The sequence below is a fragment of the Microtus oregoni genome, unplaced genomic scaffold, assembly GCF_018167655.1.
Source record: "Microtus oregoni isolate MIOR12 unplaced genomic scaffold, Mior012 000015F_ref0000493, whole genome shotgun sequence".
Classification (NCBI taxonomy): Eukaryota; Metazoa; Chordata; class Mammalia; order Rodentia; family Cricetidae; genus Microtus; species Microtus oregoni.
The window spans coordinates 37,506,703-37,524,773 of NW_024543074.1; the positions used below are offsets into that span (position 1 = coordinate 37,506,703).

Here is an 18,071-nt window from a genome sequence, read left to right on the forward strand (position 1 = left end):
CACTGGCTGCTCTTTCCAAGGACCCTGGTTTGACCCCCAGCACCCACACGATGGATCACAATCATCTGTAACTCCAGTTCCAACACCTTCTGGCTTCTGAGGGCACCAGGTAAACATGAGCTGCAGACATACATATAGGCAAAATAGCAAAGCACGTAACATTTTGTTTTAAAGAAAAAAATAGCGGCGGCAGTTTGAATTACCTTATAGAAAGGCTATGGTGTCACTGTCACTTAGAGGGAATGCACATACTCAGTATGTATTCATGCCTAGGACACAAACTATAGAACTGGTTGTCCCTTATAGATAAGAAAATTCCTTTCTGGTTTGAGAGTCAGCAGAGGCCAAAGGCTTTGTGTTATATCAGCTGCTTGTAATTAGGAACCCAAATGCCACCTTCCCAAAGAGTCTTTATTTTTCACATGGCTAAATTGCAAACCAATTTAATACACACAAATTTTTATCCACAGAATGTCTACAAGAATTATAGCTTTAAAAAATACAACCAATTTTTATATTTTAAAAATATCTGAACTCAAATAAATTAATATTTTTAAAAGTACACTCCTCATACTATTTGTTTGGCATTTACTCTGGTTAAACTTTGTGCATAATGCCTGTGGTACACGGTCACATCAGCAGTGCCCTGGTTCCAGTACTGTGACTGCAACTTGCAGGTTGGGACACATATTCACAGACATGGTGGGACATGCAGTAATAAAATAGCTTCTTAGAAAATAGCAAGAGTTCATTGCAGACCGTGCTGCTCGCTAACTGCTGTATGCCTCAGTCCAGCCTGCAGCTCTAGCTGGCCAGTATAAGAGTTTGGCCAAGGCTCCCTGGAAGCTGGTCCGTGGTTGGTGCTGTCTCCACCATGTGAAGGCAGTTGTGTTGGTTTCCGGGGAGTGTGGTGGCATACTGGTCCCCTCACCTCTGATTGTGGGGCCACTGTACTACTTTAGCAACCTTAAATCCAGGAACTTAATTCCTGCCTAGCTGAAGAAAACTACACAGCTCCAAGCTGTGCCTCCTGGGGACCTATGCTGTAAACCACCAACACACCAACACCGTAGGATGCTTTTTTTTCCCACTGCTACACCTTATCTGTTCCAGCTGTTCCTTCCCTAAGCTTTAACGTTATCAAACCTTACTGGGCCAAGGACTCGGGGAAACTGTGTTTAAGTTCAAGCAAGGCTTTGCTTTCAGAGCAAAAGGAATCTAAACCTTGCTCCTTTCTGCAGCCTAAGTGTGAGTGTGTCCAGTTTGATCACAGTTTTAGGGTAAAGCCAGAAAGCTGGCTATTTGTTTCAGAGTACAAGCCAAGGCACTTTCTTAGGAGCTTTCTAGGGAAGTAGAAGGTAGCCTGGATGGCCTACTGCCATGAGGATTTGGTACCTCCAGAGGCCTCACACCTGATGATGCATCATCCCTGACTGGGTGAGCTACTGCTACCCAACCATTTGAGAGCTGAACCATGGTGGCACAGGACATTGGTCCAATATGTAGCACTCAGGCTGGGGAGTGGCATAGACTGAGCAAAGTAGGCAGGTAGCCAAGATGCATACAAGATAACCTAGAAGCTCTGCCTCCATCCAGTACCACACAGCACTGCTGGCTTTGATACTTGGCAAGGGAGAAAGGAAATCTCCTGACCTTCCTAGGATTATGTTGAAATCCTCTGTACTTTAAATATGGCAACTGATCTAAAATAAAGGAGTTAAAGATCAGATCAGGAATGACAGGTCATGACTGAAGTCCAGTTCCAAGTTTAAGAGTAACTTCAGCCACTTCAGTAGCAAATCATGGAGGGGTTAAAACATTTGTTTTTGAGACAGGGTCTGTGTAGACTAGGCTGGTCTCGAACCCGGAGATTCACCTGCCTCTGCGTCCTTTGTGCTGGGATTAAAGGCGTGTGCCATTACCAACTGGCTGAATTAAAACATTTTTAATTCAAGGTTCTACTGAAGAGAAATGGTGAGGCAACTCAAGCCAGTATGTTCCCACGTCCCCCAACACTGTATGGAAGACCGTGGACTGACCTCAGCAATGGAGCATGTGCATGTCCAGTAACATACAAGCATTACTTGTACAATGGTAAAAGTAATGTGCCAGCTCAACTGGATGGTTCTTAAACTAGACAGCTCTAAAAACAGGAAGGCAAATAATTGCTTGGCAGCCAAATTGAAATAAACCTGACTTGTCAGTTTTACTGCCAGAATTCAAAGTGATAGGAATAAAGAAGGGGCTCTGTTATCCTGCTGTGAGGTGTTTTTAATAGGATAGTTGAAATTAGCCAGCCTAGGGATGCAGCTCAGTTGGTAGGGTGCTTGCCTAGTATGTATGAAGCTCTGGGGGCATTCCCCAAAACTGTATAATCTAGGCACGACAGACCTGCAAAGCATGTGGAGGCAGGAGGATCAGAAGTTCAGAGTTATCGTTGGCCATATGAGGCTGTCTCAAAAGAGCAAAACAAACAAAAGCCTTACTAGCCTAGTAACTGAGAAATGCTTCAGATGGAAATCTTTTGTTCTTTGAGAACAGGGTGTCATGTGACTGTGGCTGGTCTGGAACTCATCATGTAGGTCAGGGTAACCTCTAGCTCACAGAGATCCACCTCTTGAATGCTGGAATTAAAGATGTGTGCCACCACGCCCAATGACAAATGAAAATTCAAGGAGTTGAGTCCTGCTGCATAGGTCTCCACAGCATCAAGGTGTGTAGAAATACTTCTAGAGGATTCCAGTCCTCTACAGCAGAGGAAAAATGTGTTAACTGCCTCGGTCCAAACTCAGTCCTTGTGACTAAGATCCTGAGAGGAAGCATGCTTTCAGCATTAAGTAATCCTTCCAGCAATAAGTAATCCTTATTAGGCTTCCTTCACCAAGCCTAAATAAATCCAGTCACTGGGTCTGGTGGCACACACCTATCATCTCGGCAATTGGGATGGGGAGGCAGAAGGATCAAGAATTCAGGGTTATCCTTGGTACATACTGAATTTGACCCAGCCTGGGCTAACATGAGATCCTATCTCAAAAACAAAACAAAAAAAGTAAATCCTAGAGTTTGACCCCTTGTGAGTCTGTAGTTGGTGAGGAGCCGTTCAAGAGAGGCCATTTCCACAGCTGCTACACAAGACAGTTGTGCCCACTTCACATCAGTCATGGCTTTGTCTTCTGAGTCACTATGTGGCTGAATGCCAAGGAGATACCTGCACGTGGAGCTCCACTTCAGACCACTGGAGTTTGTGTTTTCAGTATCCAGAAGGCCAAGTGTGGCTGCAGCTCATCCACCTTTCTCAGCGTAGGGAACAGTGTTCACCTCCGAGTCCCCGTGCTGAGGCAGTACCAGAAACTGACCACCTCCCAGCCTGGCTCTTGATCTCCAGAACACATTCATCCTTGGAGGCCTGAGGAAACACCACCTTGCCAACCAGCCAAAGTCGCATCTTTAGAACACTGAGAAGCAGTAGCAAATGAGGGAGCCCATGAGGAGAAACCACAGTTGCTAAGGTGTCTGTAAATACAGTGACAAAATCCTGGATCTCTGTCAAAGCCTTAGAAAGCCACATACTGTCTAAAGTGAAATGGGGACCACGACCTGAAGCTGTGGACCAAAACCAACCTCGTGTCAAAGGCAGGAGTGACATGCTGCCAAGCCATCTTTGGTTACTTGGCTTCTACAGGGTTCCTTCTTGTGAGAGACCTCAGTGGTGTGGCCAGCTGAGAGACCTGAGTGCAGGGGACACAGCATCTAATCGATGCATGCTCAGGGCTGATCCAGGTCCAGTTTACTGCAGTTTTGTTGCAAATTAAAAAGGAGCACTAATAACCAGAGCTTCCCCTGTTTAGGGAGAAAACATTTTTAAACAGGTCTCACATTTTCCAGACTGAAGAGTGCTCCATGTAGCACATGAGGCCCAGCAGAAGCAGCTGCAAAAGGAGTCCCCGGGAGGTCATGACGATGGCCACCAGTGGGACTGGAAGGGACGCACATGGGGATGATTGTAAGGATAGAAGTGTACACTGCCTCTTGGGTATGGGTCTATGACAGCCACCCAGGAGCTGGAATGGGATAGCCTTGCTCCTAAGTTCTAGTCAGAACTCAGTGGTCACCAAGCCCCTAGGCCCCAGGAGAGGTAGCAGAGTGCTGCATCCCTTTCCAGGGGCGTTCGAGTTAATGGTGTGGCCGAGAAGAGCCAGTGGGCAGCTCCTGCCATACAAGTGGGGAATGGGCTAGGGCCTGCTTCTACTGCTCCCAAGGTTCTCATATGGGCTATAGCCATTTCATACCTGCTTCACGTCCAGGACCACTGTAAGGAAGGACCCCCAGGGACTCAATAAGCACTTCCTTGACAGAGGGGAAGATAGGACAGGGGGCCACTTCTGCATCCCCCAGAGCCCAGATGTGTCTTTCTCCAACTGACCAGAGCACTTTTCCTCCTGGTCCTTGTTCAGGAGCCTCCCCTCAGTTATTGGGCTCCAGGAAGCCAAGTAAAGGGCCTTGGTAGAGGTAGACGGAGGTGATGGCTGTCTTGTTCCTACACACACCAGTTCCCAGGCTGATACCCGGGTGTCATTTGGGCTTTGGCTACTTAGCCTCATCTTTTCCAGCCCCAAGGGTCTGGAGTTTTCTTCTTCCTGCCCAGACTGTTGATCCTTGGAAAATTAAGGACAACCCCTATTTGACAGCTACTTCCCCAGAGCAGCCACCTCTGGAGAGTCAGGCTCTACCTCTGCTTGGCCCACTTAACACACTGCCCAGGGCTAGATGGGAACCACGACTGCCACCTGTTTCCTTCCTGCTGACACCAGAAAGCTCAACACTCCAGCTCAGGCAACCATTTAGTCACACCGACCTTTTCCCTTCCCATACCAAGTCACAGGTCTTGGTCACGGTGGCTGGAACTCTTAGATTTTGTACAAAAAGCTGGGGACATAGTCAAACCTGAGCAGGGGTTGGGTGGTCTCAGGTGACTCCTGCATGTAGTGCAGTTTCAACAGCTCAGCCAGGTACTGCACCACTCTGATGTCCTCATTCACGAGTCCCAGGTTGAGCTTTAGGAAGCTGGCTTGTCTGCTGGCCACGGCTTCTTGTGTCTCCTCACTGTGGGCAGGCAGATGCAGGTGGTGGCAGAAGGTGTAGAGAAATGCCTTGGAGCAGAGCTGGGTGAGCATGCTCTGGACGTGCAGGTAGTATGTGCTGCCTCGCTTGATCTGGGTGCGATGGTCGGCCAGGCGGGGCACCAGTGTTCCCCTGTACAGGGGGCAGCGTAGGGTCTTGCTGTCCAGGTCCAGGATGCTCGTATAGCGGCTGTAACGGCTCAGGGTATGGAGGGTACCCATACTGGCAGGGGAGGCCACTCTGAAAAAGACAGGCCAAGGTCAGAAAAGGCAAGGGTTAGAAAAGTAGAGGCAGATACTTAAGAGATAGGGCTTACTGTCCCCAAACTAACTCCCACCCAACTAGAGGAAGTTCAAATGCTTTGGTTCCCAAGGCCCTGGGCAATTTGATTCCTGATGGCCTCTGAAACATCTATTATTTGACTAAACGGTTGCTCCACAGAGTGAGCCAAACTTTCAGTGGTGCTCTAGGAGGGCTTGGCCGTCTGCTGTCCCTGGAGTCCCTCACAGAGATGGAAGCACCTTCACGTCTCCCTCTTCTCTGGTCTATTAGCTTAGGCAATCTCCTTTACCTTTTCCAAGTCTCGTCCCTGAGATCTGGGTCACCAGTGTGACAAACTAAGTCACCTAGGATGGGACCTGGCCTTCAGTGGGTGCTGCTATCACTGTTACTTCTCTGTGCCCACATCCACCCAGTGTGGTGGCTGATAGGGAATTCTCCATTCTAGAGCCCTGGGCTGCATCTCCCTTGGTGCTATGTCCCCAGTGCCCAGCAGCATGTGTTCCAGGGTGAAGTGAACAGACCAAGTGCTCAGCCTTCCGAAGCTGCTCCCTAAAGTCCTCAAGTTTCTCAGGCGTAAGTTCCTTTTCTTCCCATCTCTGTTCTAAGCATGCTTTCCCTAATACTGAGCTTCGCTCTCCAAGGCACCCCTCCCTGCCAGCTGGCTTCTTGTCCACCATGTGGCTGACCTCCATGCCTAGTTCAGACAGCATGGTGCTCTGAGTATCTCCTCTTTAAACTCCCACCTTTGAGTCTGTAATAAACTTCTAGAAGTAAAACAAAACAAAAATGGCCTTCCTCAAGGGGAGTGGGGTAGAGTAGGTGGAAGATTTGCCTGCCATGCACAGGTCAGGGTTTTCATTCCAGCACAAGAAAACAAAAGCTCTCCTTTAGAGCAGTCTAACCATGAGTGTAGGCATTCCCCACAGGCCTAGCAAACAGAACAGACAAGATTTTACAGACGACCCTCCTCTAACATTTAGGGCACGATACTATACGAAAAGAGACGCCACTGGGACCATAGCTATTTTTTCCTTCTTGGTGCATCTCATAATTATTTACTAAGCATCTATTACCTAGCCAGGCATTGACCTGGGAGCTGAGACTGCAATGAAGGATGTCTTAGAGTCTTGACTTGTTCCTCTTCATGGGAGTGTTGGACTTGAAGGAGAATGGGACCTGGGGCTTGTGGAAGGCCTGAAGACCGCGACAAGGTCAGCTCAGAATTCAAACGGCAGGCACACACAGGCTCTAAACCAGTGGGTGGACAGCACACCCCATGCACAAGGGAGAACTGGGGCCTACAGGTGAGAAGCAGTCTATGAGGGCAGTAAGAGATCTGAAGAGAGCATTCTCACCCTCTGCCAATTCCAGTGCCTCACCCCGCACCAGCTTCTCTATCACGGGACAGGCACACCTGAGTCTGCTCCTCTGGCTTTCCATTAGGCTCGGCGCAGCTCTCCCTGTCTGACCCTCCATCTCTGTGTTAACGCCCAGCCTAGGCCCTTTCCTGAGATTCAGCCTTGGCACTCCCTCCCAGATGTTGGCTCCTTCCAATATCTCCCATTTCTCTTCCCCATAAAACTCTTCTTCAGGAAGCCAAATACACAGTCAGGCCCCAGGCCTTGTGCTCCATTACAGTGAACACAGCCTATTCCCCCCAAGTCACTGTCACCATCCAAACTAGGGAAGCCACCAGAATTGAGGAGTCCGAGGTCACCCAGCCAGGACCTCGCCTAAGCCTCCAACTCCCCTGACTCTCTCCTGCTAGAACTGGGTCCTGTTTACCCATCATTCCTGATCTTGTCACTGCTGTTCAGCAAGTCCCACACTTCTCCCTGGTGCTCATTTAAAATGATGGGAGGCTCAACAGTGGCTGACCCAACCTTCTGTTGTCTGGCAGAAGGCCTGTGTGGGGAAAAAGAATCGAGCCAGGGGAGCTGGTGGTTCAAGGTGACATTCTTTGAAAGCGTCTTGAGCAGTTCCAGGTGAAGCCAAGACTGGAGGATTCAGACAAACCCTGCTCACAGAAATAGCCCTGCGGTAGCTCACGGCTCTGTGGACAAGAGTGCCACTTCACAAAAGCTCTCACTCTGCATCCCTTTTGTTCTTCTTAAAGCCAATGTCTTGTTACTACAGTCTAGACTAGCCTCCACGTAGCTAACCGGTTACTAAGGCCAGGAACTGTTCTAAAATGACATCCCCCAATCCAGGCCCCTTTCCAGCTCTGGAAGGTGGCACTGGGAGCAGAGGCACACAATGTAACTTGAGGTGTCCAGATCTACCATGGTGAGGGGGCAGCACCAGCACTGACCTAGACCCTGCCGCTCCCGCTGCCCATCACATCCTTCTCTGACAGCTCTCACCTCAGGTGTCCCAGCCTCATGGTTTCAGGAAGATTCCAGTTCCCTTTCAACTGCAATAGTGAGTCTGCTTAGAAGAAACGCATTGTCTCTGCTAGGAGAAGAGGCCACTTCCCAGGGCCTCTCTGGCTTAGCTGAGACCCTCCCATCGCCATGCCACTTCTGGCTCCTGTCAGGGGAAATCATCCCTTGGAGCACTGTGTAGGCACTGACACTCATATAGGAGTGTCCCAACATCTGTGCCCCCCTCAGTAGGATACACTATATCATATGCTACAGCATGTGCCCTGCCTGTTGCCTTCATTTTAGAATGTACACTTGTAGAGACAAGTCAATGATAGGCACCTGTATCGTAAGACAGGCTTTACCGGCTGACTACAGAAGTCAAGCTGGTGGCATGGTGGCAGGATGGGGGCCAGAGTCAACATGGCTGGATTACCTTGGAATTCAGGCACTGGGCAGAGGCTGGCTCTTCACTAGCCTCATAATACTTAGCAAATGATCATTCAATTTTCTTGGAACACAGGCAAGAAAGTTGACCTGCCCAAACACTTGTATGAATGAGCCATAGCAAGGTAACACCATAACTTCAAACAGGGAAAAGACAAGCTCTTGTGATTGCTCACTTCCATAGCAAATACAGCAGCAGAGTATAAGCTACTGGAGTTCTACATCTCCCACAGTGACATTCTTTATGCCAATGTGAGCTGCAGTCAGAACGAACATAGCATCTTCAAGTCCACTCACTCTCTGATTTCACTGAAGCAAGACTCCAGCTCTTATTTCAGACAGATCAACTGATTCAGAATCTGATTGGGATTTCACGATTTAAAACTCTCCCAGGGGATGGGAATATAATTCAGAAGTAGTATATCTGCCTAGCATACACAGGCCCTGAGTTCTATCGCTAGCACCAAACATACACAAAGAATAATTCTCCCAAACGGTCTGACACGAAAGTGGGAAGGAGCCCCCAGCACTGGCAATCACTTAGCAACTGTGAACCCCCTCTCCATGACAGATAAGGCAACAAAATCAAGAGTAATTTGGCAAAGGTAAAAATAGTGAGTTGGTTATCCATTGTCCAAAAAGCAAGCTTCCCTTTCCTGGGGTCCACAGAACAACCTGCTTCATCTCTTAATGTCTAGTGTTCTTCCCCACCACCTGGAACCAGTTACCTCTGTAGGCCAATAAGCTTCCACTTCTGAAAATCCATAATATGCAAAGGGGAAGAAATCCAGTGCTTGACTGGCTTGGCATAGTAGCCATAGCTGGGAACAAAGATAGACAGTGCGGTGACAAGCTTCCTGACTATGGTTTCGTCTTCGCCCAGGACCACAAGCGTCCTCCCACTAAGCAGGGAGTAGATGGCTGGGTGGGCGAAGGGGTACTGGCGGATGAATTTTAAGGCATTCTGGCCAGCTCTCTTTTTGTGTCTCTCAGAGGATAGGCCAGCAGAGTGAGCAGAGAGGGTTCTGTCTGAGCTGGTAGAGGCCACACTGCTCATGTAGCTTGCGGTGTCCGAGTAGTTATCCAGGCTTGTCTTACTAACATCTCGGCTAGCCAGGAGGCAGCTTGGATCCAGCTCATAAGCTGGGAACATTTCACAGCTGTTGTCTCGGGGAGAAGGGTCAGTGTTTTCCATCTCGACGTCCACATGGAACCCCTGGTCCTTCTGCCTGGAGCTCTGTGGGGGGATGCTCACCACACCATCCTCATCAGAAAGAGTGTCAGCCGGGGTGGGAAGAGGAACCAGCTGACCTTCACTCGCCTTTCCAATAGAGCAGCTGGAGTCTATTTGGGATGGGGTATTTTCCAAGCTGCCCTCCTGAGTCTCACCCAGTTCTGGTGGGCAGACATTTGCCTCGAAATGGATGGCCCCCTCACTATCTGCATAGGTTTCTTCCTCATTAATGGCACTTGGGTAGCTGGCCTTAAAGTCATCAGGAATGAGGGCCTCAGATGGGCAGGTGCTTAAGACTTCAATACTGTCCTCACTGATCGTCCTGTGGCTGACTGCCTTGCTACGGACTACATGGGGGCTCAATGGCACCGTGAGGCTGGCCTGGCTGTCAGATTTAGACAGCACAGAGGATGACTTCTCGGTGCCCAGAACCTCGATGCTTTCCCCACTGCTGATGCTCCCTTTCATATCCATATCCAGGTAGTCCAGGTTTTCTTGGGGGTCAAAATTGCTTGACTCTGCTGCTGCCACTTCCTTGTATTCTTCATCTCCAAGTTCCTGCTCCATCTTGATCAAAACAGACTCCACACTGGACTTGTACGAACCAACACTAATTAACACTTTAGGAATGGGACATTCTTCCATAGGCCTGGATGGCAGCCTGTCCTGACTGGGCCGAGAGGGCACATTCTCTTGTTTCTCCATTCTGTCATCAACCTCCATAAAGTCTTCAAAGAGGAAATTTGTTATGTGCTGTTGTTTTCGAAGTGCTCTGTCAATCTGACTGGTCAGGAGGTAGCATAGGTCTCCCCGGAACATGTGTTCAATGTGGCTAAGCTGGGCCAAGGTCTGAGTGAAATATTCAGTGTCACAGAGTTCCTCCAAGGTCTTCAACTTCTTGTCAAAACACTTGGTGGACTTTGCTTTGATGAGTTTCGGGGTGTAAGCCGGTCTGCACGTATAAAGGTCTGCATTAGCTGACTCCTCGGGGTTGGAGGTAGTGGAGACCTGGGCAGCCTGGTCTTGGGTGTGCTCCGTATCGCCAGGATGCAAAGCAGGTATCTTCATCTTCTGGCGAGGGTACGAGCGGATCTGCCTCAGCAAATCTTGATGCTCAATGATGGACTTCTCCACATTGGCCAGTTCATTGGCTTTCTCAATTGCCTGAGATGTATAAAAACCTTTGTCATTGGCTTTCTTTTGGATCTCGGTTTCTGTGTGCAGCACAGTCCTCGTATAATCCAAGTCTTTCAGCTTTTTTTCAAGTTCCCCGGCAAATGCCTTCCTGTTACCCATCTTCAAGCACTCGGATGCTTTGGAAAATTCAGCCGAAAGCTCCTGGAATTGCTGCATGATTTTATGCTGGTCCGCAGAGATATAAGCCATACAAAAGGGCCTCACAAAGCCACGGGCCTCCAGGTCATACAAGGTGAGGTGGTGCACATATGCAAAGGCCCCTTCCTTAGAGTCTCCCAGCACCACTTTGGAGTCCTCCACAAAGTTCAACTTGGGGTAGGCAGAACCAGGAGGATGACCAACGAATGAAGCCTGGTAATCCACTGACATGATCCGCAAGGAGAAGTAATTGAGATCAAAAGTGCCAAAAACTTTGGCGTCATTGGGGATGGTCAGCAAGGGCTGAGGTCCCACCTGTTCAGAGAACTCAGAAATAAGGATGAAGTCCCTGGAGAACTTGGCCCCGGACAGTTTAGACCAGGGGTTAGCCCCCTGGCTGGCATAGGGGAAGAGAGGTACTGAGTACTCCTCCGGCAAGGCGGGCTCATTGTAAGGGTCTTCCTCGTACTCGTCTTCCTTGGTGAAGGCCACCACATCAGGGGCGCTGATCATATTTCCTGAAATACGGAGAGAACATTGAGAGGAAATGGAAAATAATGCGGGGTTAGTCGGCGGGCAAGTCCGGCCTCTGGATGAGGAAGCGAAGTTCTTACGGCCTTCTTTGGACTTTCAGGGGTCCTAAAATGCCTCTCACACACCCAAGAATTCAAATTCCCGAAGATTATCAAGGTTTGGGACCTGGGAAACCCTGGGAAGCCTCATGAACTCCAAAGCTGCAAGCGCAGATGACGGAGGAGGCTAGCCACTCTCTCGCTTTTCCCCTGGCTGTCACAAGGCTTCTGGAACCGAAATCACTAGCACTCCCCGGAACCTACCAGTGACATCAACAGTCCCAGCTCTGATCAGGTCCTTAATACTAGTCACGGACGGCCGCAGAGTCAGCTAAATGGGCCTCCCCAAAACCTAAGAGCAGAAACTGTTGGAGGCTCCTAGGACTGCACTGTCCCAGGGAAGCTGCCGCGGCACCACCATCTTGGTATCACATGACTCCCAAGCATCAGCGTCGCGTGACCCGGAAACGCTCACACTAACTTCCGAATAAGTGGCGCCTTTTAAGAGGCACTGTCAATCAGTCCCTCCTGAGGACAAGTCCCATTAACCAACTACTGTCCTAAAGAAAGGGAAAATAGAATACAGTGAGGTGGGAGGGAGGAGGAGAAACGGTGTTGGGTGAGCGTGCCGGGGCATGAAGCATTCTGGGAGTTGTAGTTCGAGGCTGCTCGGTTAGCGGAAGTTGTCAGTGAGCGCGAGTTTAAGCGGATCTCTGAGGCGTGGGTTCCACGCTGAGGCAGCCAGTGGCCTGGAAAAGGTGCACTGTTAAAGTGACTCTCGGAGGTGTTCCCCAACATGTACGAGGCACCGTGGAGTTGCTGCTGGCGCAGGGCCTAGGGAATGATCTTCCCAATCACCCTCTTAGCGTTTCGGTGGCAGCGACGGCTTGGAGGCCGTGCCTTGTCCCGCGCTGCCATGGAAGTGGCCTTCCGAGGAGTACGAAAAGTTCTCTGTGTGGCTGAGAAAAACGACGCAGCCAAGGGGATCGCCGACTTGCTGTCCAATGGTCGCATGCGGCGGGTAAGGAGCCTTTCGGTTCGACTTCCTTGAGGAACGCCCACAAAGTGGCGCCGGGTACCCGAAACGTAGGCGAAAACGACTCCGCCTGTAGCCCGCCCGGGACCCCCTCCCACCCGTCCTCACGCCTCGGGCTCCCCTCGGACTTCAGGCCGCTTTAAATGTAGCCCTTTAACGGTGTTTAATAGATCTTTGCCCGTTGTCTCTGTGTGATCGTCTCAAATACATATGGACGATGGGTCTTCTGTGGGTCTGAAGCGATTGTGAGCAAACATGTATTTTCGCGTTCTCTCTTGGTGAGGCTGAAGTTCAGTTGAGTTGGAAACCCGTACCAAACTCCTTTTACTGAGCGTCCCAACTTTATTTATCGTTCCTATGCATTCTACGGTCCCAGTGACTTTAGGTCTCGGTGGCAGTGATAATATTAAGGTTTGGGAGCTAGAGGGGAAATTATTTACTACTCCTTTAGATTGATTCCAAGATACACAGAGATAGGACTGTCTCGGAAGATGAAAGACAGAACCCCAAGAACTGTTGCATTATGTCTCAGTTGGAGGGCCTTCTACGAGCCATTCCTTCTCTTTGTAAATAGCGGGATCTCTAGACTTCTGCCTCCAGTTCTGAAACAGTGGGAGGGGAGCCAAGGTTGGGCGGACGCTGGCCCCCAACTTCACCTCTTCAAAGTGTCGAATAGTTAAAAAAAAAAAAAAGCGTTGAGTAGTAATTTTTTCTCTTTTTTTGAGACAGGGTCTCACTGTGTGACCCTGGCTAAGTAGACCAGGCTGGCCTTGAACAAACAGATCTGTTTGCCTCTGTCTTCCAAGCACTGGGTTACAGTTGACGTCCAGCCTAACTACTGTTTAAATGTCTTTTTTTTTCTTTCTTTTTTCTTTTTTTTTGGGGGGGGGGGAAGAGGGTTGACTGCATGTATGCCTTGTTTCACATGTGTGCCCATGGAGCCATACATGTGTTTCATATGTGTGCCATAGAGGCCAGAAGTGGGCATCAGATCCCCTAGCACTGAAAGTACAGATGGTTGTGAGCCACGAGGAATTAAACATAGGTAGCTCTGGAAGAGCAACAAGTGCCCTTAACCATTGAGCAATCTCTCCAGCCCCTTAAATGTTTATTTTAAGACGTCTTCCCCCCACATTGTTCTCCCTACTAGGCCTGGGATACTTTTCTCTCTATCTCTCTCTGTCTTTGTCTCTTTCCTTTCCTTTCTTTGTTTCCTTTTGTTTTTCCAGACAGGTAGTGTAGCCCTGGTTGTTCTGGAACTAACTATGTAGGCCAAGCTGCTGCTGCTGCATCTCCCTCCTCCTCCTCCTCCTCCTCCTCCTCCTCCTCCTCCTCCTCCTCCTTTTAAAATTAAGATTGATTGATTGATTGATTTATTATGTATATAGTGTTCTCCCTACATGCCAGAAGAGGGCAGGGCTGAATCTGGAATAGCAGAGCTTGCTGTTGCTTTGCAGATACCCATGAGTACTCAAGCACTGAATCTTTTGTTTGTTTTTTTTTTAAGATTTATTTATTATGTATACAGTATTCTGCCTACATGTGTACCTGCACCCCAGAAGAGGGCACCAGATCTCATTACAGATGGTTGTGAGCCACCATGTGGTTGCTGGGAATTGAACTCAGGACCTCTGGAAGAGTCGGTGCTCTTAACCGCGAGCCATCTCTCCCCAGGCACTGAATCTTTAAACCAGTGTTTTATTCCAGAAGCTGGTAATCTGTGAAGACAGTCTTCCATCTCATCTCCAGCTGGCAGATTATGTGGGGGGAGTAGAGAAAGAAAGGCGGTCAGGAAAAAGGAAGAAGAAGAAAATCCAACCCCCTACTAACAAAAACAGAACTGAAGGGACTCTGGCCAGCTCGAGCATGGCCAGCATGGCTCTTGGGGGTCCTGAACCAATACTTCTCCTTTCAGTAACAACAAAGCAGGTTAATGGTGGTGAGCATGACAGAGCAAACAACGGCACACCTTTTTTTTTTTTTTTTTTTTTTTGGTTTTTCGAGACAGGGTTTCTCTGTGGTTTTGGAGCCTGTCCTGGAACTAGCTCTTGTAGACCAGGCTGGTCTCGAACTCACAGAGATCCGCCTGCCTCTGCCTCCCGAGTGCTGGGATTAAAGGCGTGCACCACCACTGCCCGGCTACAACGGCACACCTTTAAAGAGACAAACTTACCTTCTGAAACTAGAGAGTATAATGTTTAAACTTGACACACTTAAGCTTTGTTGTGAGACATTTCCTCCAAACTGAACATGAATTCCACCCCCTACACCCACCTCCCTACCCTCACCCTGGCATAGCCAAGGCCTTGAAACTTACCTCAAAGTTCCAGGAAGCAGGTATTTGAGGATTGCAGAAGGCAACTGGCCCAATTCCAGACACCCAGTAGTGGCAAAAAAGAGACAACAGACAAACAGCTTATCTAAGGGAAACAGCTAACTTCCTCATTCTGCCCCCAAATAAATCTCTGTCTTCACTGCTCCCTCAGCCTAAAGCACGTAATGCTCTTCTCTTGAACTCTGGAGTCCTAGAGCGGGATTGTTGGGGTATGTGGCGCTACCTTTAGTTTGTTCAGAAAGCACCAAACTTTTCCACTTGCTTTGCTAGATGGTGGTGACGCACGCCTTTAATCCCAGCACTCAGAAGACAGAGGCAGGTGGATCTTTGTGAGTTTGAGGCGAGCCTGGTCTACAAAGTGAATTTAGAACAGCCAGGACTGTTACACAGAGAAACCCTGCCTCAAGAAAACAAAAAAAAAACAAAAGAAAAAAAAATACTTGCTTTTCTTGTTTTTACTTTATCACCATCCTTACAGGTGTGAAAGATACTGTGTTTTCAATTTACAATTTCATAATGACTTATTGACCAATAATACTGACTTGCTTTTCTTGTATTTGTTGGCAATTTGGTTATCTTTTTTGGAGAACTTTGACTGTGCAACAAACTCAAAACCTTGCATGGCAACTGTTCTATCCTGAACTATGGCCTAGCAAATCCATTGTCAGAAAATGTATGTACATATCTTTTTCCTTCAGAGCCTCACAGTTTAAACCTTTACCCATTCATGTACTGTGTCGTGCACGTGTCACAGCATGTGTGTAATGGTCAGAGGAACTCTTGTGGGAGTCAGTTCTCTCTTTTACCATGTGCTTTTCAGGAATCGAACTCAGATCATCAAGTTTGGCAGCAATCACCCTTATCCTCTGAACCATCTTGCTGGCTCTAAGTTTTAGTTGTCTTTGATCCACTTTTTAAGCTCATATTTCTGTATATGTATCCCACCTCATTCTTTTGATATATGGAGATCTATATTGTTCCAGCATCATTTGATGAAGTCTATCCTTTGAACAGACTCTGTACCCTTGTCAAAGATCAATTAGCAAGGAAAAGCCTTAATCCCAGGATTCAGAAAACAAATCAGGAAAGCAAATTTGAGGTCAACTTGGGCTGTATAGTGAGACTCTTTCAAAAAACACAAAATGAGAGTTTTGAGAGCTGGCTCAGAGGTTAAGAGCACTGGCTGTTCCTGTATGGGCCTGAGTTCTCTTCACAGAACCCACGTCAGATGGCTCACCACCATCTGTAACTCCAGCTTCAGGGGACCCAGCATTCTCCTCTAGCTTCCAGGTACCCAGGTACATGTGGCACACATTCTCTTTCAAATTTGAATTTAAGGGGAAAAAACACAAAATGGGCTAGGGAGATTGTCAGTAAGCACATGCTACACAAGTGTGAGAACAAGAGTTCGATCACAAGCACCCACATAAAAAGCTGGGTGCGGTGACAGACATGCACCTGTAGCCCTAGCGCTGGGAAGGCAGAGACAGAATGATCCCTGGAGCTTGCCAGCCACCCAGTCTGACTAAATCGTGAAGCTCCCAAGATCAGTGAGAGACCCTGTCTCAATCAAGGTGAAGAGCAAAGAGGAGGATGCCTGACATTGACCTCTGCCCTTTACACATAGTGTGGAGGGTTTCAGCCAACGAGGCAAGTTTCACCATTGAGTTATATTCTGAGCTCTCATGATTACTATAGGTTTTTTGTTTTAAAATTAAATCTGATATTTTTAGTTATTGTAGTTTTTATGATTTATTTCTTTGCATTGGTGCATCTGTGTAAAGATGTGTAGCTTCTCTATGGAAGCCTTGAGGGTGTTTTCCTCTCTGGTTCCCTTCTTTAGAGGCCCTGTGACGTTACCATGGCCTCTCTGATGAAGAGAACAGGAGACTCTAAGGGCTGCAGGACCCTTTAAGAGATGTCCCATAGTCTCCTGGGACCTAGCTGACTTTGAGAATGGTCCCTCTATTGACATTAATATAGGCCTTTAGACATTATTGAATACTGAGGTCAGTTATACCAGTCTGGTACATTTAACTTTTGTGTAACATTTAGTTTAAAAAGTGGGAAAAGCCGGGCGGTGGTGGCGCACGCCTTTAATCCCAGCACTCGGGAGGCAGAGGCAGGCGGATCTCTGTGAGTTCGAGACCAGCCTGGTCTACAAGAGCTAGTGCCAGGACAGGCTCCAAAGCCACAGAGAAACCCTGTCTCGAAAAAAAAAAAAAGTGGGAAAAACCAAACACTTTTACATAAATCCTGATTAAACATACATTTTTGTTCTAAAAGCCAGTCTTTGTGAATGCTACAAAGAACAATAACTTGAGAGCTCTATTGGTTTTAGTAGAGGTTGATTGAACTTTGACTTTAGAAATTTTAATTTTGTGTATTATTTCTAAGCTTCATCTTCTGTATATTTTCTGTCACTTACTCAGACTTTCCTGACTTGCTAAGGCTTCCAAGTTTTGTCTCAGTTTTTTGTTTTGTTTTATTTTTTTCAAGACAAGGTTTCTCTGTATAGCCCTGGCTGTCCTGGAACTCACTCTGTAGATCAGGCTGGCCTCAAACTCACATAGATCCACTTACCTATGCCTCCCTGAGTGCTGGGATTAAAGGTGTGCACCACCACGGACAGGCAAGCTTTCTCATTCTATAAATATGTTTTTATCTTAACCCAGGGCAAAGTCTTGTCATACATCATACAGAAATCCTTTTCTGCTAAAAATGTCTTTTTCTTACATCCTCCAAACATTTGCTTTTTCTATTTACTTCCCCCTTTTATTTATTTTCTTAATATCATGAGTCATATTACATTAGCCCTCTTATTAAAGAACAATTAAGAAAATGTGCCATCTTATTAAAGAACAACTAAGTTCAAACTATATATGGCATGTAATAGATTAAGATCACCTGTACGAATATTGTTAAACTATGAGGTTTTGTAAGCACTCAGGCAAAGCTCATAAAAAGTGCAAGCCAGCCTACATTGGGATTCTAGACAGTTCTTAGCCTGTAACCCTTTTCAGTATGCTCAATAAACAGATTTTCCTAAGGTAGGAGGGAGGAGAAGAAAAGAAAGAAAGCACATACCAGCCAAAAGCCTTTTGTATTTTGTACAGTTCAGAATGTATCTATAATGGTTTGCTTTTGAATGAGCAGCAAGTAGTAAATAGAGAAGCAGCAGTTATAGCAAAACATCACCAAATTTGATGTTTATGCGCTCAGCAGAAGTCAGCTGAGGAAGCCCTGTTAAACTCTTCCTGGAGAAACATGTTAGGTAGGGGATTACAGGCAGGGTCCTCTCTGCCCTCTCCATTGATAAGCTTCCAGTTATCCATTTTTACTACAA

At 47.6% G+C, this 18,071-nt stretch overlaps 2 protein-coding genes across 3 annotated transcripts in view; one reads left to right on the plus strand and one right to left on the minus strand.

Moving 5' to 3' along the window:
* Positions 1-392: 392 nt before the first annotated feature.
* Positions 393-11,898, minus strand: Smcr8 (SMCR8-C9orf72 complex subunit). The gene is made up of 3 exons (XM_041665906.1): positions 11,619-11,898; positions 8,942-11,300; positions 393-5,361 (listed from the first exon to the last, which is right to left on the minus strand). The coding sequence occupies exons 2-3, from the start codon at positions 11,293-11,295 to the stop codon at positions 4,908-4,910; spliced, it is 2,808 nt and encodes a 935-aa protein (XP_041521840.1). The 5' UTR covers positions 11,296-11,300; positions 11,619-11,898; the 3' UTR covers positions 393-4,907.
* Positions 11,899-11,909: 11 nt separating this feature from the next.
* Top3a (DNA topoisomerase III alpha) overlaps positions 11,910-18,071 on the plus strand; it is a 39,976-nt gene continuing 33,814 nt past the window's right edge. For both annotated transcript variants that reach the window (XM_041665904.1, XM_041665905.1), the window contains exon 1: positions 11,910-12,375. In XM_041665904.1, the coding sequence (XP_041521838.1) occupies positions 12,196-12,375 (180 nt within the window). In that variant the 5' untranslated portion in view covers positions 11,910-12,195. The remainder of the gene's footprint in view (positions 12,376-18,071) is intronic.

What these genes read in the sequence shown, in the direction of transcription:
- Smcr8 (XM_041665906.1), bottom strand. Translation starts at nt 11,295, where the DNA reads ATGATCAGCGCCCCTGATGTGGTGGCCTTCACCAAGGAAGACGAGTAC. An exon ending in AAGCTTATTGGCCTACAGAG is followed by an intron (nt 5,362 to 8,941) that starts GTAACTGGTTCC and finishes TGTCTTTTTCAG; the next exon opens with AGTGGCCTCCCCTGCCAGTA.